The 27029-nt window shown below is 49.8% G+C and overlaps 1 protein-coding gene across 1 annotated transcript; it reads left to right on the top strand.

Moving 5' to 3' along the window:
• The first annotated feature begins 1161 nt into the window (after positions 1-1161).
• Positions 1162-27029, top strand: LSS (lanosterol synthase). The gene is made up of 22 exons (XM_049785463.1): positions 1162-1212; positions 2628-2796; positions 4023-4161; positions 6168-6276; positions 7672-7793; positions 8164-8260; positions 9028-9163; positions 9378-9486; positions 10233-10351; positions 12498-12595; positions 13119-13146; positions 14875-14931; positions 15537-15608; positions 15839-15889; positions 16406-16555; positions 17076-17172; positions 18037-18142; positions 23030-23095; positions 23700-23780; positions 24686-24856; positions 25611-25689; positions 26368-27029. Exons 1-22 carry the CDS (start codon positions 1199-1201, stop codon positions 26497-26499), a joined length of 2202 nt encoding a protein of 733 aa, XP_049641420.1. The 5' UTR covers positions 1162-1198; the 3' UTR covers positions 26500-27029.

The raw sequence follows: 27029 nt of genomic DNA, 5'->3' as shown, positions 1-27029 counted from the left end.
CATACAAAGGAACCAGGGATGTGTGTGTGTGGTGCTCCTGCATGGTCGAATGAGCTCCCTATCTACTCAACATGACTTGAGAGTCCAATGGAGTCTTCTGTCCTCACAAACACTGAAATAGTCCCAGAACCTTTCCTCTCTTGGTAAACGGCAACTCAGTATATGGCCAGTTGTCCATAGCACTAGTTTGGGAGACTTTGGTATTAATTTTATTTGAACAAACGAGTTGGCCGACTGTATTTTATTCTCCTTAAGATTGTCCTGGGAAATTCCTCTCTGAATGTTCATATGGATTTTACAGCTATCTTATCAATCTCTTAGATATTAAAAAAAAGCGATTTCTTAATCCAGTAAAAATATCAAAACTCAAAACTTGGAATTCGAGACTTGGCTCAGTGATCATCATCCAAGTTCCATCCTGCACCGAAAGGCCCCTGAGCACGCCTGGGGCCGGCCCGAGAGCCCCGAGCGAGCGACAAACTCAGCCGCCTCACCAGAAAGTGTCCTCGGCGGAGCTGCTGGAGGCCATTTCCCCTGATGGGTGCGAGTGCAAGTAGTGGTTTAGGGGTGCGCGGCTAGCAGGCTCGCTCGGACAGGGCCAAGCCCTGTCCATTCCCGGCGTCCCTTAGGGTCGGTCCCCCAGCCTGCCAGGGCCGATGTGAGTGCAGAGCCAGGAGTGGCCAAGGACCAATCGATCGATCAATCAATCAATCAGTCTTCAATGAAAAGCCCGAGAAGCCGAATCCTTTGCGCCTTTCTCTTTTTCTTCTGAAATACGGGCCGCACCCGGCGACGCCTGCCGGACAGTCCTCGCCGGCCTGAGGTGGTGCCAGGGGCGTGCCCCCGCCTGGCTCCGCGGCCCCGAGGCCTCGGCGCGCGGCGCGGGGTCTTCCGGGCCGGCCTCGGGGCCCCCAGGTGGGTCCCCGGCGCCTCCGCAGGACGGAGAGCGCGGCGCGCCCAGCTCCGGGGGGCCAGGACGGACGCCCACCCCGGCCGCCGCGCCCCGCGGGCCCCGCCCCGCCCCGCCGCTGGGCTGTTGCGCGCTCGGCCAATGGCGTGGCTTCGCGTGCTCCCGAGCCCGCCCTCGCGGCGCTCTGATTGGCTGCGGGAGAATCGGCTCATCCGGCTTCCGCTGGCTGGGCGACTCGGGCGCGAGCTCGGCCCGACTCGGCCCGTCAGACTCTGGGCAGCCGGCGGGATGACGGACGGCACGTGCGTCGGGGGGACAGCGAGCGAGCGAGCGAGACAGACAGACAGAGACAGGGGAGAGAGAGACAGGAGACAGGAGGAGAGGAGAGACAGAATGAGAAAAGAAAGAGGAGAGACAGTAAGGAAAGAGGAAGAGAGCAGGAGAGGAGGGAGAGAAGAAAGAAGAGGGGAGAGAGACAGAGAGGAGAAGAAAGGGGGGAGAGGAGAGAAAACACAGAGAGAGGGTAGGAAAGAGAGGAGGGAGAAAAGAGACAGAATGAGGAGAAGAGAGAAAGAAAAGGAGAGAGACAGAAGAGAGAGTAGGAGAGGAGAGAAAAAAGAGAGAAGACGAGAGAAGGGAGGAGAAAGAAGAGGGGAGAGGAGATAAAAAGACGGAGTAGGAGAGAGAAGAGAGAAAGGAGCGGACAGGAGAGAGCAGAGAGAGAGGGTAGGAAAGGAGAGGAGGGAGAAAAGAGACAGAATGAGAAGAGAAAGAAAAGGAGAGAGGAGAGAGTAGGAGAGGAGGGAGAGAAGAAAGAGAAGAGGAGAGACAGACGAGAGGAGAAAGAAGACAGAGAGGAAGAGTAGAAGAGGAAAGACAAGAGAGGAGATAAAAAGACAGTAGGAGAGAGAAGAGAGAGAGGAGAGAAAGAGAGAGCAGATAGAGGGTAGGAAGGAAGGGGAGGGAGAAAAGAGACAGAATGAGAAGACAGAAAGAAAAGGAGAGAGAAGAGAGGAGACAGTAAGGAAAGAGAAAGAAGAAGAGTAGGAGAGGAGGGAGAGAAGAAAGAAGAGGGGAGAGACTGAGTAGGAGAGGAAAGACAAGAGAGGAGATAAAGACAGTAAGAGAGAGAAGAGAGACAGAAAGGAGAAGAGAGAAAGAGCAGAGAGAGGGTAGGAAAGGAGAGGAGGGAGAAAAAGAGAGAATGAGAAGAGAGAAAAGGAGAGACAGAAGAGAGGAGAGAAAGAAGAGAAGACGAGAGGAGATAAAAAGACAGCGTAGGAGAGAGAAGAGAGACAGAGAAGAGAGAAAGGAGGGGAGAGGAGAGAGAGAGGGTAGGAGAAGAGAGTAGGAGAGGAGGGAGAGAAGAAAGAGAAGAGAGACAGACAAAGAGGACAGAGGAGAGAGAGTAGGAGAGGAAAGACAAGAGAGGAGATAAAAAGACAGGAGAGAGAAGAGAGAGGAGAAGAGAGGAAGGAGGGGAGAGAAAGAGAGCAGATGGAGGGTAGGAAAGGAGAGGAGGGAGAAAAGAGACAGAATGAGAAGAAAAGGAGAGACGGAGGAGGGGAGAGAAAGAAGAGAGAAGAGGAGAGAAGGGGCAGAGGAGAGCCAGCCGCGAGGGCGGGGGTGGGCGTCCCCGCTCGGGGCCGAGGGCGGGGGCGGGCGGGCCGTGGGACCGGGCCCCGGGAGCCCCTGACCCTCCGCCCGCCCCCGCCAGGTGCCTGCGCCGCCGAGGGGGCCCCTGGCCCACGCCGCCCGCCACCGACCTGGGCCGCTGGCGCCTGCGCTGCGAGGTGGGCCGCCAGACGTGGACCTACCTGCGGGAGGACGAGGCGGCCGAGCGCGAGCAGACGGCGCTGGAGGCCCACTCGCTGGGGCTGGACGCCGTACGTGGCCCGGGCCGGGGGCGAGGGGCGAGGGGCGCCCGGGGGAAAGCCGCTTGGGCCTCGGCAGCCCAGCCTGCCCCTTGGCAGGCACACACGGAGGCGTCGACATTCAGATCAGCAAAAGTCCACTGGGTTGGTGGCGGTCGTTTCGTGTTGCATTTTGGGCCACACCTCGAGGCTCTCGGAAAGCGCTCCTGGCAGGCTCGGAGGAGGACCCTGTGGGATGCAGGGATCAGACCCGGGTCCGGCCTGGGTCGGCTGCGTGCAAGGCAAACGCCCTACCTGCCGCTGTGCTATCACTCTCGTTAGGTCTCAATGATAGATCTTGATGGTGTGAACTACAGTCGCTGTCAGGATTTACCGGACTGATGGGTGCTAGTTCAGCCCCTGTGTTCTTGTGTAGACTCATTGGAGCTTGATACTCTTCTATGAAACCATCAGGTTTTCCGGACTGACAAGACTATGAAATTTCGAGATGATGTTGCCCGCCCTGAATGATCCAGGCTCTATAGATCTGGAACTGTTTGGTGGCTCGGCCATTTGATAAGCTTCAGTCGTAGAGCTGGACCATTCTCTGTGGAGGGTGTCAGGTGTGGCTGCAGCTGCAGGCAGAAAGGGGAACCTGCCACCCGTTTTCTGAAGAAGTCCCCAGAGTTGCCAGATTGGTTTGAACCAGTCTAGCTGGGATGGTGGGCTGAGGATCAGACTGTGTGGGATGCTGGAGACTGAACCTGGGTTGGCCACTTGCAAATCAAGTGCTTTAATTGCTGTCCTATCTCTCAGTCTTGTTTTTTTTTTCTTATTATCATTACTTTTTTTTTTTTTCATGGAGAAGTTGTAAAAAAGTTTGTAAGTAGGTGACTTGAAAAAGCAACGCTGAGAATACAAAGCCATTCTTGACTTTGCTGAAATGGTATTTGTTGGAAACCTCAGGAACTTAAGTAATTCTGATTGATTTGGCTTGGATTGTGACAGAAAACCACTAGCTTTCATCTCTCTGTGTGTCTCTGTCTCTGTCTGTCTGTCTGTCTGTCTGTCTGTCTGTCTCTCTCTCTCTCTCTTTCTCTTTCTCTCTCGGTTTCTTGGCCACACCTGGTGATGCTCCTGGATTACTCCTGGCTCTGCGCTCAGAAATCGCTCTTGGCAGGCTCGGGGATCACATGGGATGCCGGGGATTGAACCCCTATCGCTCTGGCCCTAGTTTTCATCTCTTTTGTCCTTTGCAGAAGAGTTACTTCAAGGACCTGCCCAAAGCCCATACAGCCTGGGATGGTGCCTTCAATGGGATGATGTTTTACAAAGAACTGCAGGCTGAGGACGGGCACTGGGCCGGCGATTATGGAGGACCACTCTTCCTCCTGCCAGGTAGGAACACCTGAGAGCGAGGCCACCTGGCAGTCCTTTGGGTCCTGGTCTTGTTCAGGTCTTGGGGAATGTGACATGAATGAGTGTACAGCTGAAACTAGGAGCTCATGCAGAAAATGGCTGGCGAGAACTGCCACGTATCTCAGTTTTGTCCTGCTGCTGATGGCGCTGGAGTAAAGCTATAACTGAGCTTATAACTTATAGCTTATATAACTGGAGTAAAGCTATAACAGTCCCTCCGCTGTATGGGAGTGAGTATGCGTGTGTGCGCACGCGCACGTGCGTGCGTGCGTGCGTGTGTGTGTGTGCGTGTGTGTGTGTGTGCGTGTGTGTGTGTGTGTGTGTGTGTGTGTGTGTGTGTGTGTGTGTGTGTTGAGCATAAGAAGCCAGAGGGAGTGGGTGCTAGTGATAAGGTTCTGTGGATTCTCTGTGGGCTAGTTTTTTGTTTTGTTTTGTTTTGGTTTGGTTTTGGTTTTTGAGTCACACCTGGTAGTGCTCAGGGGTTACTCCTGGCTCCACGCTCAGAAGCTCAGAAATCACAGGGGACCATATGGGATGCCGGGGTTTGAACCAATGACCTTCTATGAAAGGCAAACGCCTTATCTCCATGCTATTTCTCCGGCCCCATCTATGGGCTAGTTTTAAGATGAGTTCATGAACTCAGGTCAGGATCAGGGTGGTGAGTTGTAGGATAAAGTGGGGGCTTCTGAGGAGTGAACTGATTCAGCTAGATAAAACTGTATTGTATATTGGGAATGTCTTCCTAAATAAATGCCCTGTCTTGTAAATTGGAATTTCCCTCCTGTGAACTTAAACAGAAAGATCTTTGTAATCATGTAGTTTGAGCACTCAAACATACCATTGTACAGTTTGAGCTAATGTAACTATGTTTCTGTAAAAATAAAATTTCCTTTTGCTTTTGTGGCCACACCAAGTGGTGCTCAGGTATTAATCCTGGTTCTATGATCAGTGGTAACAGGACTTGGGTGGCCTTAGGTGGTGCTGGTGACCAAACCCAGGTTGGTTGAATACAATGCAAGCCCCTTGCCCACTAGAATATTTCTCCAGCCTTTATGAAAATTCTTATTGATAGAGGTGTTTTATTTTGTTACTTTGTTAGTAACTGACTTGTAGATTAAATTCTTCTATCCTTTTATTGCCTTTCACTTCAAAAACTTTTCTTAGGTTTGTCTGGCCATGTATTCATCCAAATTGCCTTTATCAGGATTGGATCAAATCCCTAGTAAAGCCTGATGCAACTTTGATTATTAGGGTTTTTTGGTGGTTTTGGATCACACCCAGCGGCACTCCTGGCTCTGTACTCAGAAGTCACTCCTGGCAGGCTTAGGGGATTAGATGGTATGCCAGGGATTGAACCAGGGTCGGTCCTGGATTGGCCACATGCAAGGCAAACTCTCTACCGCTGAGCTATCATTCTGGCCCCTGATGCAACTTTGAACAGATTGCAATATGTTTGCAAAGAGTTCACCTTTAATGTTGAAAATATTTTTTTTTTCTTTTTTCTTTTTTTGGTTTTTGGGCCACTCCCGTTTGACGCTCAGGGGTTACTCCTGGCTATGTGCTCAGAAATCGCCCCTGGCTTGGGAGGACCATATGGGACGCCGGGGGATCGAACCGCGGTCCGTTCCTTGGCTAGCGCTTGTAAGGCAGACACCTTACCTCTAGCGCCACCTTCCCGGCCCCTGAAAATATTTTCTATGGTACTTATTGTAAAGAGCCCCATTGAACAGATGGGGGAAATGAAGCACACTTACTTTAGGTCACACGTTAAGTAGAAAAAGCCCTAGAAATTTATCAGGTTCTGATCTTTGGCTTTAACTTTTGCTGTCTCCTAGATAATCACATTTTTTTTTTTCTATCCAGGGACTCATAGACCTATCCTTGGGAGCAAGACAAGGGACTTTTTTTCCCCTTTGGAGGCAAGGGCTTAGGTTTAGTAGTCCTGGGTGCATGCTCCCAGGGAAAAACATTTTTTCTGCACACAGGCCTCTTGATCACATGCCATGTGGCACGTATCCCTTTGCCAGCTGGATACAAAGAAGAGATGGTGCGGTACCTGCGCTCAGTGCAACTACCTGATGGCGGCTGGGGCCTGTGAGTTTGCTGATCCCAAGTCACTCTGTGTGTGCATTCTTACATGGGAAATGCACCTCCCATGGTAGACATATCTCCATTGTGAATCTGGGAAGCTCTGGGGGATCTGGGAGGAGGATCTGAAAGCCTGCCTGTAGATTGGTCCCCATTTCCATGAGAAACTCCGCATGAATAGCAGTTGACTTTCTGGGTTCAGTTCCACAGATTGTGTTGGGAATTTCAGCACTCATTGAGAGTCTTTTGAAACAGTGCTTCATAGTGAAAATCACTGCTGTTTTTAGTGAGGCTAAATAAATCCAGTCTCGCATCAGGGGTTGTAGCAAGTAAAGCTTCCACCTCCTTGAGTTCAGCCTGTCTTTCTGTGTATGGCTCATTCTGGTAGGGGTCAGCTGCCCACTATGGATGTGGTTTTGATATTTTTAGATTAGTGGCCCGACCAAAGCTAAGGCCTTTTGTCACCACTAGCTGCCATTTTAAAATACTAGGAATATAATGCAGCCTTTTTGTTTGTTTGTTTTGTTTTGTTTTGTTTTTTTTTTTTGGGTCACATCCAGCAGTGCTCTGGGGCTACTCCTGGCTCTAAGCTCAGAAGTCGCTCCTGGCAGGCTCAGGGGACCATATGGGATGCTGGGATTCGAACCGCCGACCTTCTGCATGAAAGCCAAACAAACGCCTTACCTCCATGTTATCACTCCGGGCCCATAATGCAGCCTTTATTCACATTCTCAATGGAGTTGTGGCCCTCTAGAATTTGAGACTTCAGAGCTGTTGGGGTCTTAGCACATTTTGGCAACATTAAAATTTCTTTTGGGGGGGGGGGTTGGGTCACACCCAGCGGTGCTCAGGGGTTACTCCTGGATCTGCACTCAGAAATCGCTCTTGGCTGGCACGGGGGACCATATAGGATGCTGGGATTTGAATCACCATCTGTCCTGGATTGGCTGCGTGCTAGACAAACACCCTACTGTGCTGTGCTATCTCTCTGGCCCCAACATTGAAATTTCTTAGGACAAGCACAGGTCTTGGCTTGCCCTAATAATTTGCTTAGAGAGTTTGTTCTCTGTCTGCTTAGTGATGATCAAGTCTTAGTACTTGGGTCTGGTATAGTTGATTTCAGGAAGAAGAAATGGGCATAGGAGTCAGGAAGGTCCTATAGGCAGTACTTTATATATATATATATATATATATATATATATATATATATAGGCAGTGAAAGATGCATAAAGTCTTCCTGGAGAATGACTGTTGTGGGTGTTCTGTATGTTATGTAAATCTGTTTTCACATTCTTGATTATTTCAGGAAATTTTTGAAATAAATTTCTGAAAGAAACAAAGCACTGCTTTATTTCTTAGAAATAATGAAAGGTGTCATTTTCACCCCATTTGCTTTGGTAGGCACATTGAGGACAAGTCTACGGTGTTTGGGACTGCGTTGAACTATGTGGCTCTGAGAATTCTGGGCATTGGGCCTGATAATTCTTACATGGTACGAGCCCGGAACCTTCTTCATAAGAAAGGTATAAACTGTACAGCCTGCCTTAGTTCATGCAGGTAGAGGCACACATTATTTTCTAGAGGCCCATCTCTCGTTTATTTGGTTTCGGGGCCACACCTGGCAGTGTTCAGGGGTGACTCTGGGCTCTGTGCTCAGAAATTGCTTCTGACAGGTTCGGGGGACCATATGGGATGATGGTGATCGAACCTAGGTCCATCTCAGGTCAGCCATGTGTAAGGCAAATGCCCTACCACTGTGCTATTATTCCAGCCCATCTTTTCGTTAGAAGCAGGTGATGTGGTATTTGTGTGGTGCTAGAGATCAAACCTAAGACCTGGTGCATGTAGCAATATCTCCAGCCTATGGATGAAATGTCGTGTTCTCTCTTGCAGGCGGTGCTGTTTTTATCCCCTCTTGGGGAAAATTCTGGCTGGCTATCCTAAATGTTTACAGCTGGGAAGGCCTCAACACTCTGTTTCCAGAAATGTGGTATGCTCGATCTTCTGTAGTTGATTAAGATGTAGAAAGTCCTGTTAAGGAAGTGAAGCAGCTGGGGGTGGTAGTGGCCGGAAGGCATTTGCCCGGCAAGGGTTTAGGAATAGGAAGGGGGTACTCTGAACACACTGGATAGGGGGATCACAAGGAAAGTAGAAAAGTCACAGTGGCCTTGGGAGAAACAGGTATCTCTGAAATATGCCAGTGGAAATAAAGATCAAAGACTCATAAAGATCCGAGGGGCTGGGGCTGGAGAAATAGCGTGCAGGTAAGACATTTGCCTTGCATGCAGGAGGACAGTGGTTTGAATCCCGGCATCCCATATGGTCCCCCGAGCCTGCCAGGAGTGATTTCTGAGCGTAGAGCCAGAAGTAACCACTGAGTGCTGCTGGGTGTGACCCAAAACCCAAAAATAAATAAATGAATGAATAAATAAATAAATAAATAAATTCGAGGGCCCTAAAGATACTTATTATGGAGATGAAAGTTTCAGGAATGGTTTCAGAGAGTCGAGAAGAGCAGTTCTCTGCACTAATCTGTGGTGCTCAGGGTTGAAAACCACGGAACAGAATATTTCCATAGATCTCTCACTTCATGAGCACATTTCTTTTATGGTGGTGTTTGTCAACATTGAGAAAGCCTACATGTTGAGGTCAAACCCCCTGGTTTAGGGTACTGCATCTGGGGTAGGAGTTGGCAGGCCCCCAGGGGTCTGACCTCCCATCCCCAGCAGCATGGCTGTGAAGTGCCCTTCCCCTCAGGTTGTTTCCTGACTGGGCGCCTGCACACCCTTCTACACTCTGGTGCCATTGCCGGCAGGTCTACCTGCCCATGAGCTACTGCTATGCTACTCGGCTGAGTGCTGAAGTGGACCCATTAGTTCAGAGCCTTCGCCAGGTGAGGTCTCCTGGAACTGATTTCTGGATCTGAGGTAACCATTGAGCCTAACCCTCCTGAATGCACATTGGGGATCCCAATGTGTCCCTAGAAGCTGGTCCTGAGGTGGCATTTGGGAGGCTGTTGGTTAGGACAAGCCCTTAGGCAGGGCAGAGGGAAAAGATCTACAAGCCTCCCTCTAGCCCCCTCCCCCTGCTGAGCACTGTGCCCTTAGGAGCTCTACGTGGAGGACTACGCCAGCATCAACTGGTCAGAACACAGGAACAGTGTGTCCCCTGATGACCTGTACACACCCCACAGCTGGCTGCTCCATGTGGTATACAGTGAGTATCTCCTGAGAGTGGCTGGTCTTTGCAGAGTGAGGGAAAATGGGGTGACCCTGCTCTATAAGAAGTGCCTGTTCTTGGGGCCTGGTGAATGGCCATGTGCTCCTCACGTCCAGCAGACCTGTCCTCACCCAGGGCCAGGTTCTTATGGAGAGCTGAAGACAGAGCTGAAGTGATGAGAATAGGCAGACCCTGTCAGCTGGCATGGGGTGCCAAATGTGGAACATCTGTCCCCTTGCTCATTCCTCCACTGATTCTGGAGTCGGGGTAGGGTCAAAGCCAGGAAGCAGGGCCCGGAGAGATAGCACAGTGGCATTTGCCTTGCAAGCAGCCAATCCAGGACCAAAGGTGGTTGGTTCAAATCCCGGTGTCCCATATGGTCCCCCGTGCCTGCCAGGAGCTATTTCTGAGCAGATAGCCAGGAGTAACCCCTGAGCACCGCCGGGTGTGACCCAAAAACCAAAAAAAAAAAAAAAAAAAAAGCCAGGAAGCAGCTCGAGTAGACCGCTCTCCCCAAAAGTATCCTCCACCCTGTTCCAGGGACAGTTGGGAAGCAGGGATATTGGGGAGCACTCTGATGGGTGGCATGGCCACATGGAAGAGCAGTGTGGGGGTGCTGCCTAGGTCTAGGCAGAGAAAGAGGTAAGTAGGAAGGGGAAGAAAAGAGGCACCCACCACTGCCCCATGTGGGCATCTACTGTTGGGGCCCTTCCCAGTAGCCACTGATGCTTTCACTTTCTCAGGCCTCCTCAACTTCTATGAGAGCCATCACAGCACAAGCCTGCGGCAGCGGGCCATCGAGAAGCTGTATGACCACATCGCAGCTGACGATCGCTTCACCAAGTGCATCAGCATCGGGCCGGTCAGTGCTGCATGAGGGTATCAGGCCAGGCCAAGAGGTCCTCTCTGGAACTAGACTAAGGGTTTTCCCACTCTAGCCTGGAAGCTCTTTATTTGGTACCCGATTCTCTTAATCTTACAGTAACTCAGCCTTGATGAATGTTCCTGACCTTGGTGCTTGGCCTTCTCTTCTCTCCTCGACCTTACCCAAAACTGGAAGCTTTCTCTTAAGACTACCTCCTGAGATTTTCCTTTCTCTCTGTTGACCTTCTCATCCACACCCAGTAAAGCCTGCCTCCTGTGCTGGTGCTCAGAGTCCTGCGATGCTAGTTTCATTCTGCTCCTCCTGTCACTGGCTTTGAGACTATGGGGTCTGGTAAGGGCCAGTGTGAACATGAGGCCAAATCAGGGTAGAGAGCTACTCCTAGCCACATGGTTGGAGGTGCAGAAGACAGAGTTGTTGAGAGCCCCCGGTCCTAGAGTGTGAACTCTGAACTGTGTACAGTTCTCTAGACAAGCCCAATTGCTACCGTGTCATTGAATCCCACACTCAAACTTCAGCAGATAAGAACACAGTGATCCCAGTGGAGCAAGCTGCTTTCTTTCTTTCTTTTTTTTTTCTCCCGCCTACTGCTTTTTTTTTTTTTTTTTTTGGTTTTTTGGGTCACACCCGGCGGTGCTCAGGGGTTACTCCTGGCTGTCTGCTCAGAAATAGTTCCTGGCAGGCTCAGGGGACCATATGGGACACCGGGATTCGAACCAACCACCTTTGGTCCTGGATCGGCTGCTTGCAAGGCAAACACCGCTGTGCTATCTCTCCGGGCCCTACTGCTTTCTTTTTAAAGTTAGTGGTCTTTGATTTAATTCTTCAGATAGCACTGGTTTCCAGCCGCTCATTTGCAGATCAATCCTATCAGCAGATGTAAAAAAGGCTGAAAAAAATCAGTGGCATACCTGGTTCGACTTAATTATGTTTAACTGAAATTGGAAATAATATTTTATGTTTGTTTGATAAAAGGACCATACCTGTTGTATTAATTATTAATTATTGAGTCCTAGTGTGGTGGATGGTTGAATACCGGTGAGGCCTTTCTCGGCCCAGCCCAGCTCTTGTAGCCCCTTGGGCCTGCAAGTCTGTAGGTGCAGGGTGACGGCGAAGAAATGATCCACAAGCTATCAGATAAAGTTTCGGGAGAAATCCAGCTTTATTTATCCAGCCACGTTTGGCTTCTAAGCTAAGCTTTATTCAGCAGCCTCCATCAGCTGCCCTGAGTCCCTCCTATGTCTCCTCTCTCCCCTTGCAGCATCTTCTTCTCCCCTCTCCCAGGCAACCCTCAGTTATCAACCACAGACCCCTCCCAGTTGTGGGAGGGTCTCACCATCTAGGTGAGATAGACGGGAAGTTGGGGAGGAATAACACATACCCAGTGGTACTTAAGGCTTTCTCCTGGTTCTTTGTTCTGGGATTGCTCCTGGTGGTGCTTGGGGGACCTTTGCCAGGGATTGAACCCAGATCAATTGCATGCAAGGCAACTGCCCTACCCAGTGTACTTTTGCTCCAGCTCCTGGAAATATGTTTTAATTAGATCTGGACTTATGAGAGCCCATAACGTTTTGAGCAAGTGGTTCTTACCATGTAGGTCTTGTCTTAATCTCTCCAGTACCCACTAGTTCATCTTCTCTTTCCTTTGTCCCCTGAGTTAACTAGGGCAACTCAGGACAGGTCACACCCACACCCACATGTACTTGGTACTCCCAGACTTTTTTTACCCTCATAGTGGGCTCAGTTTATGTTGCCTCTGACAGGAAGCTTCCCTGCCTCCTCCCTGCTGCGGTGCTCATTCCTTCTCCATAGCACCTTGAAGCTATCTTGACTCCTTTGGAGACCATTTCCCTTGTGGACCCATTTCCTCGGTGTTGCACTCAGGGCTTGATGAAAATGAGGTTGTGCTAAGCCTCAGTTAAGAGTGGTGACTGGGGGGAGGGGCGGAGAGATAGCATGGAGGTAGGGCGTTTGCCTTTCATGCAGAAGGTCCATGGTTCAAATCCCCGAGCCTGCCAGGAGTGATTTCTGAGCATAGAGCCAGGAGTAACCCCTGAGCACTGCCGGTGTGACCCAAAAACCAAAAGAAAAAAAAAGAGTGGTGACTGGGCCGTGTCTCCCACAGATCTCAAAAACCATCAACATGCTTGTGCGCTGGTATGTGGATGGGCCATCCTCCTCTGCTTTCCAGGAGCACGTTTCCAGGATTCCTGACTACCTCTGGTGAGTGTGACAGGGAACTGCTTGGATTGTGGCTTTCAGGCTTGGTCCTGACAGACATGCTGTGTCCTCAAGGACACTGGGACGATGCCCAATGTAGGCGCAGGTGTTATGACCCCCTCCCCCAATGTCAGTGTCTCAGAGAAGGTGCTGGAGGGTGCCGAGGGTCTGGAGTAACATAGAACCAGGAGATTCAGGATTTGTGGAAACGGGACAGGAAACAGGGCAGAAACTGTGGAAGGTTCCAAAAGGTAGAACTAAGATGCCCATGGTTAGGCAGGGGAAGCTTATTGAATATCTGGAAGGTCTTGTTGACATTCCAGAGAGAGCTGCTTTAGTCTTGGATTGTGTGCAGGGGAGCTCTTTCTAGAGTCTGTGGTGGCACCTCCAGCTGCCTGGGGCCTCTGTCCTGTGGCCAGGAGAGCAAATAGTTCTGCCAGAGTCTGCTGTGCAACTCTCCCAGTTTTGTGCTCTGACTTCTGGCTCTTTCTCTTCTACTCCCTGACCTGAACTCTTCTCCTCACAGGATGGGCCTCGATGGCATGAAAATGCAGGTAAGAACAACAGGGTGGCTCTTGTTTCATTAGCAGCAACTCCTGCCCTGTGGGTGTGTGGAGACATGAAAATGACTCTTGAAGCATGTTTAGCTAATATGTGGGAGTCACCTGAGTCCCACCTGAGGGACTTCCTGGGTGTCTACCATTTAGCAGCCATGCAACAAGCCTGGGAGGGTTGTGGGAGGGCTGAGAGCCTGCGGCCACCCTGTGAGGCTGTTGAAAGAATAGTTCAGAGGTGCCTAATAGAAGAGCCACAGTGACATCTCTGGGCTGCTAGCTTCACAGGAGAATCCCGGCTGACACGGGTGAGCAGAGGGCATCAGACAGAAAGAGCCCGTGACTTGAGGATCTCTGAGCATCTACGAGCTGCCCTACCTAAAGAGTTAACAGACTGCCTCCCTGGACCCTACTTCCATGGGAGCCCTCACTGCATCACTCTTTCATGTATTACACAGCTTAGCTAAATTCCATGTTTGTTGTTTTTGTTTTGTAGTTGGGCCACACCCAACAGTGCTCAGGAGATAATACGAGCTCTGCACTCAGGAATTACTCTTGGTAGTGCTCAGGGAGCCAAGGATTGAACCTGGTTTGGCCACATGCAAGGCAAATGCCCTCCCTGCTGTACATAGCTCTGGCCCCAGGTTTGTCATTGTAACTAGCCATGGAGCAATGTGGGACTCTAGGAATGACTAATCACACAGGCATGAAGTGCCCAGAGGTGCCGTTGGAGACTTTGTCAGGGAGTCAGTATCCATTCCCAACTGACTGACTGCCACTCTGCCAGTTTTTGGTAAAAAGATTTTCAAAATACAAAGTGCAGAGGTGTGATGTCTCCTGTTCTGGGCTCTCCATCCTCTTTTATTCCTTAGTACCTCCAGCTTTGGAGGCATTTTGAGTCTTAGAAAATTCTGTGTCTTTAGACTGTGGGCACTGCTAGAGCAGCAACAACAACATCCAATTCAGCCGTGCAACTTGTGGAGCTTTGCTGGTGATTGGTCTGTGTTCTCAACCTACCATCACTTCCTCTGTGCCCTGCTTTTTTGTTTGTTTGTTTTCTGTTTTTTTCTTGCAAATTAGTAATTAGTTCAAATTTGCAGCTTGATCCAGCTTGAGTTTTTGTTTTGACCAGTGGTTTTCCTCGTTGGTGTCCTCTTCTTACACCTGGGCCTCCCTGGCTGACAGCTGTTGCTAGGTCTCTTCTGGCCCTAGTGCTGCCGTCACTGTCCTGATTGTCTCTGAGCTTAGACTACTGGCATTCTGGTGCAAATGTTGCCTAGTGAGCTTGACTCCCTAGGGTAGGATTTGAGAAGTACCTTCCCAGCCCTGCTGAAGCCTCTGCTAGGCTCCATCACCTCCAAACATACTCCTAAGTGGGGTATTCCTTGGCATCACTGTCGTGGGGGTTGAGGTTCTCTTTGGGTAATGGGTGGGTGTTGAAGTCCAGGTGGTGGCAGTTCAAGCCCTAGAAGTGCCCAGAGAGAGTCCTGTTGTGCCCCTGTAAGGCAGGAGAGTGCCTCTCCCCCTCTCCCCTTCTAGATCTTGTGAGCTTGGAGGAATGTACAGAGACTATAGCCTAGATTCAGGCATCAGCTGGACACCAGCTCTGCAGAAGCTCGTGGGAGCCCCAAATGCCTTTTCTGTCTGCAACTGTGTCTTGGACCTGGGTGCTTGTGTAGGTGGGAGGATGTGATGGCTGCTGTTGTAATGCCTGTTCTTGATGTGCAGGGCACCAACGGCTCACAGATCTGGGACACTTCATTTGCAATTCAGGCACTACTGGAGGTATGTGACTTTGTGTCCTTGCCCTTCATCCTCCAGCTGCCTTCGTGTGTGTGGATGGGGCTCCTGTGGGCCCTCCTTTTGTTCACCAGGGCCCTGTGCCTTTGCCAGCGTGCCAGTGAGGTGGTGACCTTCCTTGGGAGGTCCGGGGTGAACCGACATGGAGACTTCTGAGGCAGGATGCTGAGGGTTGTTCTTGAGCACATGGGGCATCAAGGACATCTAGAAGCAAGAGCAAGGGCTCTAGGTTTTTCTCAAACATTTGATTTTTCATAGATGGTCCTTGTGATGTTCTCCAGGGAAAAAGAGCCTATTTTATACAGTGGGAATGATGGAGAGGTCTGGGTTGGATAAGGTCTGCCTTTGCTGACCTGTGGGCCTTTCAGATACTGGCCCTGGCCGAGACAGATTGTGATGCGACTGTCCCACTGTCCACTTCTTCTTTTGTCGTGACTTTTCTGAATGATCAGTAGGAACCCAAACGCTTGAGACTTAGCTGCATGTGCCTCTGATTCTCAGTGGTGCCAGGAGGGTGTCACTGTTGCCTGATATCAGAGTCCTGTGCCAGTTATTGATAGGGACTCAGTCTCTCCTTTACTTCACTTCAGGCCAGTGCAGAACATAGGCCTGAATTGTCGTCCTGTTTGGAAAAGGCGCATGAATTTCTCCGGATCTCACAGGTGAGGCTGAGCATCGTTCTTTTGACAGCTCTTCCCCCATGTGCTACCCCACTCTCTCTCTAGCTCAGGGCTCTATTCTCCAGCAATGGACAATTGGTGAAGTCCCCGGTGGTTAACAGAGAGCAGTGCTAGGCCTCATACATCTTACTGTCTCCATGCCCTGCCCTACTGTTTGTATTGGTGACTGGTTCCACTCTCTGCTCGCCACTCATGCTCTCACTGTTGCCCAGAATCCAGACAACTTTCCTGACTACCAGAAGTACTACCGACAGATGTGTAAGGTAACCATGACCCCCTCTGCTTCAACCCATTGTTCCCCATGTCACACCTCCCTGATCTCGGGGATGGCAGCCTGGTTCCCTGGTCCTGGCCTTTGAGGGAGGGCTCATCCTGGTATCCTGGGGCTTTCTGTTCCTACTGAAACATAGCATGGGGTTCCACTGATACCCCTGGCTGTCTCGAACTGAGAATGAGGTAGTTCGTTCCTCGTGGTATCATGTCACATGCCATGTACACGCTTGTACTTGTGAGACCTTTCAGACAACAGAGTACGGAGGATTTCCTGTGGGTGTGAGTAACTGGAGAGAGTATGCGAGAGGCTGGCCCACCAGCAGTGTGTACCTAGGCTGTCTCCTATAGCAGAAGTTAGTGAGCTGTCAAAAGACAGTGATGAGAGCAGGCTGTCACCCCTGGGGAAAGGAGGTAGGGAGCAGGGACCCTGGGGGAGTAGGACTATGACCCCCCTTCATCATGATCTGGGTGAAGAAGGGACTGGTCACAGAGCCTACACTTTGCAGGGTGGCTTCTCCTTCAGCACTGTAGATTGTGGCTGGATTGTTTCCGACTGCACAGCTGAGGCCTTGAAGGCTGTTCTTCTCCTTCAAGAAAAGTGTTCCTTTATCACCAAGCATATCCCCCGAGAACGACTCTTTGACGCTGTTGCTGTGGTGAGGCCTCCCTGAAGCCTGAGCCCCTTTGCTGTTGAAAATAGTGACTTCATCTTCCATTCCCCTCAGGGCCAGCCCTGTGGACCCAGGGCACTTCCTCTGATGGCTTTTGTGCAAAGGGCGAGGGTAGTGGCACAGACTCTGGCATTGACCTCAAAGTCAGGGCTTTTCCAGGGAGGGGCAGCCCCATACTTGTGGAGAGCTTGAAGGGGGGAAAAGTCCTGTCAAGTCCTCTTAGCACATTTGAATCTTGTGCAGCTTTAACAGTAGAGAGGCGCAGTTTACATGACCTGTTTGTAAACTGACAGACACCTGTGTGTTGGGGTGGGGTGTCCCTACATTGCTCCAGTTATGGTTGATACAGGACACTTTGGTACTTAACAGGAACACTGGTTGCCCGTTCCTGCTCCATTAGTCCCTAACCTTGGAAAGCCCCTAACCTTCTAGAAAGCTTTTTGGAAACTTGTGGGCCCCGTCTGTCTGTGAGTGACTTCTTAGAACCCCTTTTCTCTGGTTTTAGTTGCTGAAATTGAGAAATTCCAATGGAGGATTTGCCACCTATGAGACCAAGCGTGGGGGCATCTTGCTGGAGCTGCTGAACCCCTCAGAGGTCTTTGGTTAGTGATCACCCTGCATTGTGGCACACAGACCAGGGGCTCTGAGACTGAGGCAGATTCACCCATGCCTCAGCTTTGTTCATGGGAGTGGTGCCAGCAGGGCCTGGGAGATGCAGGCGAGCTTATCAGGAACCTCCCTCAGCACTGAGGGCTCTGCTCCTCCATATCTCAGAGAGATGGGGCTAGTCCTTGGGGTGGGGGGAGCTGTGACTCTTCTTTAGAAGTCTGTGGAGGGATTAGACTTTATACCTGTGACAGGCTAGGGATGGCTCTTGGGGAGGTACCTGTCTCCTGAGTGCTTCCCACAAAGCTGATGTCTCCGGGCAGGGAAGGAAGTGTTGGTGGGACCCCTTTCCATGTGTCTTCTCTATGTCTTCTCTATGCGCCAGGGATCTCTAGGAGCTGTCAGTCACATTAGCACTGTGCTCTTTGGGATGGGTGAAGCTCTCTGCTATGTGTGCCCCTTGTTTCCAGTGAGTGCCCCTTCCTCCCTCTTCTTGCCATTCAACTGTCCTGCAGCACAGACGAACCTTAGGTGACCCTACAAATACAGGTGCTGCCCTGCCACCTGGCGATTCTTGCCCAATTCTAGGTTCTGGCAGTATCCCCTGGAGGTCCCCAGGCTTTTGTAGTGGTTTGGCCTGAATTGGCAATTTGGTATTTTTGTTTTATTTTTGGGCCACACCCAGGAATGCTCTTGGGTTACTACTGATAGGGCTTGGGGGACCATATGGGGTGCTGGGGATCAAACCCAGGTTGGCCACATGCAAGGCAAGCAAGCACCCTCCCCATTGTGCTATTGCTCCAGTTCTCAAGTTGGATGTTTGAGGTGTATGCCCCTGTCATCTTCTTTACCTTTCCCAGGAGACATCATGATAGACTACACATATGTGGAATGTACCTCGGCTGTGATGCAGGCACTGACGCTTTTCCACTCTCAGTTTCCAGATCACAGAGCTGAGGAGATCAGGTGAGGATGGCCTCAGCAAAGGAACACTATTACTCTTCCATGGGTTTTCTCTGTAGACTTGTACTTACAAATGGCATATTTTTACTTTAAGCTCATAGGCCTTGGGCTGGAATGATAGTAAATGATAGGGCACTTGTCTTGCATGCAGCCAACTTGGATTCTGTCCTTAGCAACCCATATGGGTCCCTGAGCATAGCCACGAGTAGTTCCTGAGTACAGAGCTAGGAGTAATCTCTGAGCATTGCTGGATGTGGCTCCAAAACCAAAATAAATAATTGAATATAAATAAACCCTGTAGTTGCTTTTCTTTTCTTTTCTTTTTTTTTTTTTACTGTCCTGACTGACACATCCAGTATTCTGTATAGCAGAAGTTGTAATAGTGGCATATTTGTCATGTTTCTTGATTTTAAAGGAGGACTTTTTGTAACATTTTTTTTTTTATTCAAAATTAAATGTTGAATGCCGGAGAGATAACAGCTGTAGGGCATTTGCATTGCAGGTGATCAACTCAGGATGGACTCTGGTTCGATTCCCAGCATTCCATATGTCCCCCAAACTTGCCAGGGGCGATTTCTGAGCACAGAGCCTGGAATAACCCTTGAACACTGCTAAGTATGACCCAAAAAAAAATTTATTTTTTTTTTTTTGGTTTTTGGGCCACACCCAGTGGTGCTCAGGGGTTACTCCTGGCTGTCTGCTCAGAAATAGCTCCTGGCAGGCACGGGGGACCATATGGGACACCGGGATTTGAAACAACCACCTTAGGTCCTGGGTCGGCTGCTTGCAAGGCAAATGCCGCTGTGCTATCTCTCCGGCCCCTCATGACCCAAAATCTTAAAAAAAAGAGAGAGAATTAAATGTTGAGGGGCTGGAGGGGTAATACAGTGGGTAGAGTGTTTCTCTTGTATGTGACCAACCCAGGTTCAATCCCGTATTACTGGGTCATATCGTCCCCAGTAAAATCACCTCAAGTGCTGTATTTCCAACCCCAGGTGAATGATCTGAAGCAGGACTGCGCATGAATAATTCAAACCAGGCTGAGGGTGAAACACAGGTAGTCTGGCACCTTAGTATCTTGTATTATGCATGAGTTGCTTGCCAAGAACTGTCCTCTTGGGCCAGAGAAATAGCATGGAGGTAAGGCGTTTGGCGGTGTTTTGAATCCCGGCATCCCATACGGTCCCTTGAGCCTGCCAGGAGCGATTTCTGAGCATAGAACTGTCCTCTTTATTGAGTATAGAGACCACCCCCCAGGTGGGGGAGTAAAGACAGATAACTTAGGTTATCCTGAGCCAGTCCAGCTTAAGTTTACAAGTAAGACAATCTCTAGGGGTAAATCCGGGGATGATGATTTTTGTTTTGGGTGAAACCAGGGATATTTTTTGTTTTGGATATAATAAGGTATAGTGTAACAGTCCCCTAGCATCACCAGGAGTAACCCTGGCACATTACCATGTGTATGGTGGCCCTCCTCACCAATAAATTATATGTTTTTTTTTGTTTTTTTTTTTTTTTTTTGGTTTTTGGGCCACACCTGGTGATGCTCAGGGGTTACTCCTGGCTGTCTGCTCAGAAATAGCTCCTGGCAGGCAAGGGGGACCATATGGAATGCCGGGATTCAAACCAACCACCTTAGGTCCTGGGTCGGCTGCTTGCAAGGCAAACACCGCTATGCTATCTCTCCGGCCCCAATAAATTATATGTTGAGGACCAGAGCAATAGTATAGCAGTTAGGGTGCTTGATTTTTACATGGTCAACTTGGGCTCAATCACTGGCATCCTATATGGTATCCAAGCCTTGCCAGGAGTTATCCCTGAGTGCAGAGCTAAGAGTAATTCCTGATCAATTATGGATGTGGCCCCAAAACCAAAAACAAATAAATAAAAATTATGTGTTGAAAGGTTTTGGTAACTTTCCTTGTTCAGATAGCACACTCCTTTTCTGAATTTGATATGTTGTTTTTCTCTCTGGAAAAAAGTTGAATCTTAGGAAATGACATTTCTGTCTAATAAGATAATGTGTGTCTTTTATCTCCTCGTTCTGTTAATGTTTTTGTTTTGTTTTGTTTTGTTTTTGGGCCACACCCAGTGATGCTCAGGGGTTACTCCTAGCTGTCTGCTCAGAAATAGCTCCTGGTAGGCATGGGGGACCATATGGAACACCGGAATTCGAACCAACCACCTTAGGTCCTGGATCGGCTGCTTGCAAGGCAAACACTGCTGTGCTATCTCTCCGGGCCCTCGTTCTGTTAATGTTATAATTGATTATTATATATAGATTATGTAAGGTCAAAATGCCTGAAATATCAGGAGTGGCCTTCACATGTGATCAGTTTTTCTCTGTATTTAGTTTCTCAATATTTAGATTTTGGATCTGTGACTGAGATGTCTCACACTTGATGGTTTCCTGAAAAGTTTATATTGGATCCCTAGAATGAACTAAGAGGTGTTCCTTTCCTTTTCTCTTTACTAGGATAAATATTCTTGATAATTTAGGAGAATCTTTTTATAAAAATATAGGCTTGAAATTTCTTTTCTGGGAAGAGTTGGCACTCTTGAAGGGTATAAGGAGATGGTGGGGTGGCACTCATGGCGGTCTTAGGGACCAGATGGAGTGCCAGGGATTGAACCTGGGTGGACCACATGCAAGGAAGAAACACCTTATAAAATTATGGTGCTGTTTATTTTAATTTTTTGTTTCTATTTGTTTGTTTATTTTTGGACCACACCCAGTGACACTCGAGGGTTATTCCTGGCTATGAGCTCAGAAATTGCTCCTGGCTTGGGGGACCATATGATATGCCGGGGGATCGAACCGTGGTCTGTCCTAGGCTAGCCAGGGGATCGAACCTCGGTCTGTCCTAGGCTAGCACGGGTAAGGTAGACGCCTTACCGCTTGCAGCACCGCTTCGGCTCCTAGCTGCTATTTATTTTAAATGAAAACATTTAGCCTTTATATTTGGGTCTTACCTGGCAGCGTTAAGTGATAGTTCATGGACATTTGCTTCGAAGTTGTTCCTGGTAATGCTTGGGGGAACCATTTGAGCCAAGGAAGCACATACTCTGGCCCTGAGCATATTGCTCTTTATTGCTAGTCGTGTGTGTTTGTGCTTTTCGCCTTTCACTATTTCATTCTATTTCACTAGAATACCATAGGTATTCTAGTACTACAATCTTGGGAATTGAGGACTAAAAGTGGCAGACATTATTTCAGTTTCTGTGGGTTTTCTTTCTAGTCATGCTTGATCTTGGTTCTTTGCTTTAGGATTTCTGTTTTCAGATTTACTGAGGGCCAGAGTGATAGCACAGTGGTAGGGCATTTGCCTTGCACGTGGCTTACCCGGGATGGACCGAGTTCTATCCTCAATTTCCAACATGGTCCCCCAAGACTGTCAGGAGCAATTCTGAGCACAGAGCCAGGAGTAACTCTGAGCACCACCGGTTGTGGCCCAAAAACAAAAACAAATTTTAAATAAAAATAAAAATAAAAGTAAATTTAGTTTGGGAAATAAAAGTTATTACTGGTGATGCTCACAATTCCCTCTGGCTCTGTGCTTTGGGGTTGTTCTGATGGTGCCAAGGATCCAGTTGGCCATATGCCAGGCAAGCACCTTAAGCTTTGTTCAATCTTTCTATCCTACTCTGATATTTTGAGGCAGGACCTCCCTTCCCTGTGGCTTTAGTGGCCCTTCTGGGCAGCAGTTATCCAGTTGTGCAGGCAGGCCTTGGGGCTCAGTCCTCAGGGATTCAGTTCAGGACTTTGTGCATGTGAGTCCTGTACTCCGGCCCTTTGAGCGATATCCTTCGTCCTTCTCTCTAATTTTTTGTTTGGTTTTCGGGTCACACCCGGCAGCGCTCAGAGGCTACTCCTGGCTCTATGCTCAGAAATAGCTCCTTGCAGGCTCGGGGGACCATATGGGATGCTGGGATTTAAACCACCGACCTTTGATTGCAAGGCAAATGCCTTACCTCCATGCTATCTCTCCGGCCCCAAATAGGTGACATACTGTTTTTTTTTTTTCTTTTTTTTTTGGTTTTTGGGTCACACCCAGCAGCGCTCAGGGGTTACTCCTGGCAGGCTCAGGGGACCATATGGGATGCCGAGATTTGAACCACCGTCCTTCAGTGTCTAAGGCAAACGCCCTACCGCTGTGCTATCTCTCCGGCCCCTTCTCTCTAATTTTGAATTAATCTATTTATTGATTGGTTTGGGGGCCACAGCTGGTTGTGTCCAGGACTTACTCCTGGCTCTGTGCCCCAGAATCACTCCTGATGATGCTCAGGGAACCGTATGTGTGCTAGGGATTAAACTGGGAGCAGTTACATGAAGGCAAACTTTTATTTTTTGGGGCCACACCCGGAGAAGTTCAGGGGTTATTCTTGGCTATGCGCTCAGAAATCGCTCCTGACTTGGGGGACCATATGATACGCTGGGGGATTGAACCGCGGTCTGTCCTAGGCTAACACCAGCAAAGCAGACACCATACTTCTTTGTGCCTCTGCTCTGACCCCGAAGGCAAACATCTTAAACCCTGTATTCTCTCTATGGTCCCATCACTTTTTTTTTTTTTTTTGGGCCACACCCAGCGGTGCTCAGGGGTTACTCCTGGCTGTCTGCTTAGAAATAGTTCCTGGCAAGCACGGGGGACCATACATATAGGACACCGGGATTTGAACCAACCACCTTTGGTCCTGGATCGGCTGCTTGCAAGGCAAACACCGCTGTGCTATCTCTCCGGGCCTGGTCCCATCACTTTTGATATTTTTAAATTTCCTTTTGTATGGTTTACTCAGACCTGTGTTTCTGATACAGTTTTATTATGGACTTTGTGAGAGCATTTCGTCCCAGAAGTTTTACCTTTCACCATTTCCCCTCTTGTGTTCCAGGGACACCATCAAGCAGGGCCTATCATACTGTGGGAAGATACAGAGGGCTGATGGCTCCTGGGAAGGGTGAGTGGTCCCGAGGTGCAGGTATGTGTGGGGTGGGAGATCTGGCTCGGTGTGTTCAGTACAGCCTGTACCACATTAGAGTCAATGGAAACACACTGTCAGCCACTCTACAGGAGCCTCGCTTTTGTTTCACATGTTGGACCTCACAGTGCTGGTTGCCGTGTGGCAAGCTGCTAAAGGCAGATGCCTTTGGCCAGATAGGAACTTTCAGTGATGTTTGTGATTACCCATCCTCATTTGAATCTACCTTGCCGGGCAGTTCCTGAAGGAGGAGCTGTTCTACTGTGTGTACTGTGTATCTCATTTGGTCTAAAGCCAGAGGTGCTGGAGCTGGACAGTTTGCCGAAGGCCATGGGAACTTTTCCCGTTTTTCCTTTTTATTTTGGGGGGGGGGTGTTAGGCAACACCCAGCGATGCTTAGGAGTTACTCCTGGCAGTGCTTGAAGGTCTCTATGGAATGCCAAGAATTGAACCTCGTTGGCTGTGCAAAGCAAACACCCTATACACTCTACTATCACTCTGGTGCCATGGGAGATTTTTCTTTAAAAATTACCGTAGCATTCTGGCAAATGGAGATTTTAGTCTCTCTCTTTGTTGCCTCCAGATCCTGGGGAGTCTGTTTCACCTATGGCACCTGGTTTGGACTGGAAGCATTTGCCTGCATGGGGCAGGTCTATCATGATGGGTAAGTGATGCAGCCAAACTGAACTTAGGCCTCTAGCCAGCCATTCTTTTGAATTTGCTTCTCCCTGTGGTGTTAGGTTTTGTGGGAGACTTGATATTTTTTCAACAGTGAAACAAGATGGGTATTCCAAGTAGAAAGGAAGAAGTTGTTTTTTTGTTTGTTTGTTTGTTTTGGTTTTTGGGCCACACCCGGTAACGCTCAGGGATTACTCCTGGCTATGTGCTCAGAAGTTGCTCCTGGCTTGGGGGACCATATGGGACACCGGGGGATCGAACCGAGGTCCGTCCAAGGCTAGCGCAGGCAAGGCAGGCACCTTACCTTTAGCGCCACCGCCCGGCCAGAAGTTGTTTTTTTTTTTCTTTAGGAAGAAGGTTTTGGGTCCTGTCTTGGCAGGCATCTGTATTACAGATGCTTGGCTGTGAAGTAGCTCCCTGCTCTTGCCTGCATTGTGCAGAGGAGAGGAGCTCTAGGGTCCCTAGCCTTCCTGAGTTCCATTCACAGTGTTTGAGGATAAGGAGGAGGCCTTAGGTCTAAATTGTCTCTGGACACCTCCCTTAGTTTTGTTCTGCTGGTGGGAGCCGGAGGTAGTTTTAGGAGCACTTGTGCTTGATCAGGCAAGCTTGAGCAGCCCTGGACCTCTCTTCAGATATCAGCGAACACTGTTAGCTTCCATGAGCCCATCATGTTGGTGAGGCTGTGTGGGTCTATGAGTTCTCTTCCTAGCAGGCACTGTGAGTAGGAGAGTAGTAGGCCACGTGGAGGTGGCTTCCTCTGTCCGCTTCATTTCCGATGCTCCCTGGGACTGGAGGGCAGACCCCCACAAATCACCACGACTCCAAAGAGGCCCAGTGCAGGAAGAAATTCAGGCGTGTCCCCAGTGACTGTCTTGTGTTTGTTTTCTACAGGGTGGCCTGTGCAGAAGTCACCCGGGCTTGTGACTTTCTGCTGTCCAAACAGATGGCAGATGGCGGCTGGGGGGAGGACTTCGAGTCCTGTGAGCAGCGTCGCTATGTACAGAGCAGTGGGTCCCAGGTCCATAACACCTGCTGGGCCCTAATGGGGTTAATGGCTGCCAGGTTGGTACTGAGACCTGCGGCCCCTGAGGAGGAGGCCAGGATGGAAGGGGCAGCCCAGCACACTCATGCCTCCAAGAGGAGGCGTGGTTGCCAGTGATACCAGGGAAATGGGCTCTGGGGAGAGGCTGCTGTGCAGCCGTCTGCAGATAGTACTGAACTCAACTGGTACGGGAAGTCATGTGTGGACATGTGGCAAGCACTGGTGCTTATGAACACAGATGTGCTAACACAGATGTGTTTATATACATAAGATGTGCTAACACACCCACCCACTCTGTTTATACTGCTCTCATGGGCTTGGGGCCATTGAAATCCTACAGCTCCCTTAAAGCCATGCTGGAGGATGAGCAGGAACAGCAGTGTCTGGGGACCCTTGGTTCTCTTCTGCCTCCCATCATTGAGCACTTGGTTCTTCTTCTGTCTCTGCCATTCCCAGGAAGTGAGGGGCTTACTTTGGCTTCTGTCCACAAGACCCTGAGTACCAGTGGATGGTATGGGGCACTTCATCATGGAGTGCAGATGGTCTCTCTTTGTCTTCTCCTTGCAGTGTCTTCCACTTCCCAGGGTTCTGATGTTAGTGATGCTGCAGATAGCAGTGCTGACTGCTCCAGCTGGGTTGGTTTTATCTCATGAGTCATCAGTCTTTGCCCTCATTGTCCCGGGCTTGACCGTGCGAGTCTGAGGATGTAGGGCTGACTAGTCAGAATCTGTCTTACATACTGTGGCAGGTGTCCTCACGCCTCTTTCCCAACAGGCATCCTGATGTAGCAGCCCTTGAGAGAGGAATCAGGTGTCTGCTTAGCAAGCAGCGCTCCAATGGCGACTGGCCCCAGGTATGTCAGGGCACTTCTGTGCCTTTACCTGCCCCCAAGTTACTCACTGAGAATTGAGGGAAGGTTTCAGCTTTCGGATTAGAGGCAAGTGTTATGTATTAAAAGCATACCTGTGGCCGGAGAGATAGCATGGAGGTAAGGCATTTGCCTTTCATGCAGAAGGCCGGTGGTTCGAATCCCGGCATTCCATATGGTCCCCTGAGCCTGCCAGGAGCGATTTCTGAGCATGGAGCCAGGAGTAACCCCTGAGCTGAGCTGCCAGGTGTGACCCAAAAACCAAAAACAAAAAAAAAAAAAAAAAAAAGAAAGAAGCATACCTGTGAAGGCATTGTCTTGAGGTCTCAAGTAGTTCTTGCTCTTTGCACATGAAACACTAACTGGGGTAGGGTGGGGATGCTGGATGGGGAGCAGCCCAGAGGCTGATAGACTCTCACTCAGCACTGGGGTTCATCAGGTGCTGAGAGGTTAACCTTCCCTGTAACTGACACTGGTGCTTTACGAGGCCAGGGATACAGACTGGAGAGTTAGCTGGGTACCCAGGGATCCAAAGCCGGGCAGTGTTGGGGAGATACCAACTAGTGCTTTTCATGCTCTCATCAGCCAACCCTCCAGTCAGAGTCCAACTTCAGGGAAGCCTTGCCTGGTAGATCCTTTGTGTATTTCCCTGTGTATTTTCAGGAGAACATCCCTGGAGTCTTCAACAAGTCCTGTGCCATCAGCTACACAAACTATAGAAATGTCTTCCCCATCTGGACCCTTGGCCGCTTCTCCCAACTACATCCTGAGAGTGACCTCGCTGGCCACCCCTGAGAGCACACTTCAGAGTTTTTGGGTGGGCACTGGGGTCTTGGGGGGTGACTAAGCTTTGGTGGTCACACAGCATAGACAGGGTCCAGTGAAGAAAGGAGATCCCTGTAGCTGTGTCTTGCTGGGGCCTGGCCTGTAAGGGATGAGGTTAAGTTCTAGCTATAGAACTGGTGGAGGACAGTACTAGCTGATGATGCTCAGTGAGTTCTGTCCTCCTGTAGCTGCGGGAGATTCCTTGACCCATGAAAGGTCTCAGGAGCACCTATGCCTCGTTCACATCCTTCTTGGTGCTGTCGGGGAGACAGTCTGAATGGACTTCCCCCAGCAGTATTTTCTGGGCTTTGCTCTGTTGGGCTGAGGAATGTTACCACGTACCAAACAGTTCGGTGAAGGAGGGTGACCTCTCTGATCTTGCCCCCAAGATCCAGTGAAGAATGGGCACCACACTTGCTGAGAGTCTTGGGGCCATTCGGGGGGAAGCCAGTCCCGACATACCAACCCATCCTTGATCTCAAGCTCATGCCCATTGCATG

The sequence above is a fragment of the Suncus etruscus genome, chromosome 13 (assembly GCF_024139225.1).
Source record: "Suncus etruscus isolate mSunEtr1 chromosome 13, mSunEtr1.pri.cur, whole genome shotgun sequence".
NCBI lineage: Eukaryota > Metazoa > Chordata > Mammalia > Eulipotyphla > Soricidae > Suncus > Suncus etruscus.
This window is presented reverse-complemented; position numbering and strand designations above follow the sequence as displayed.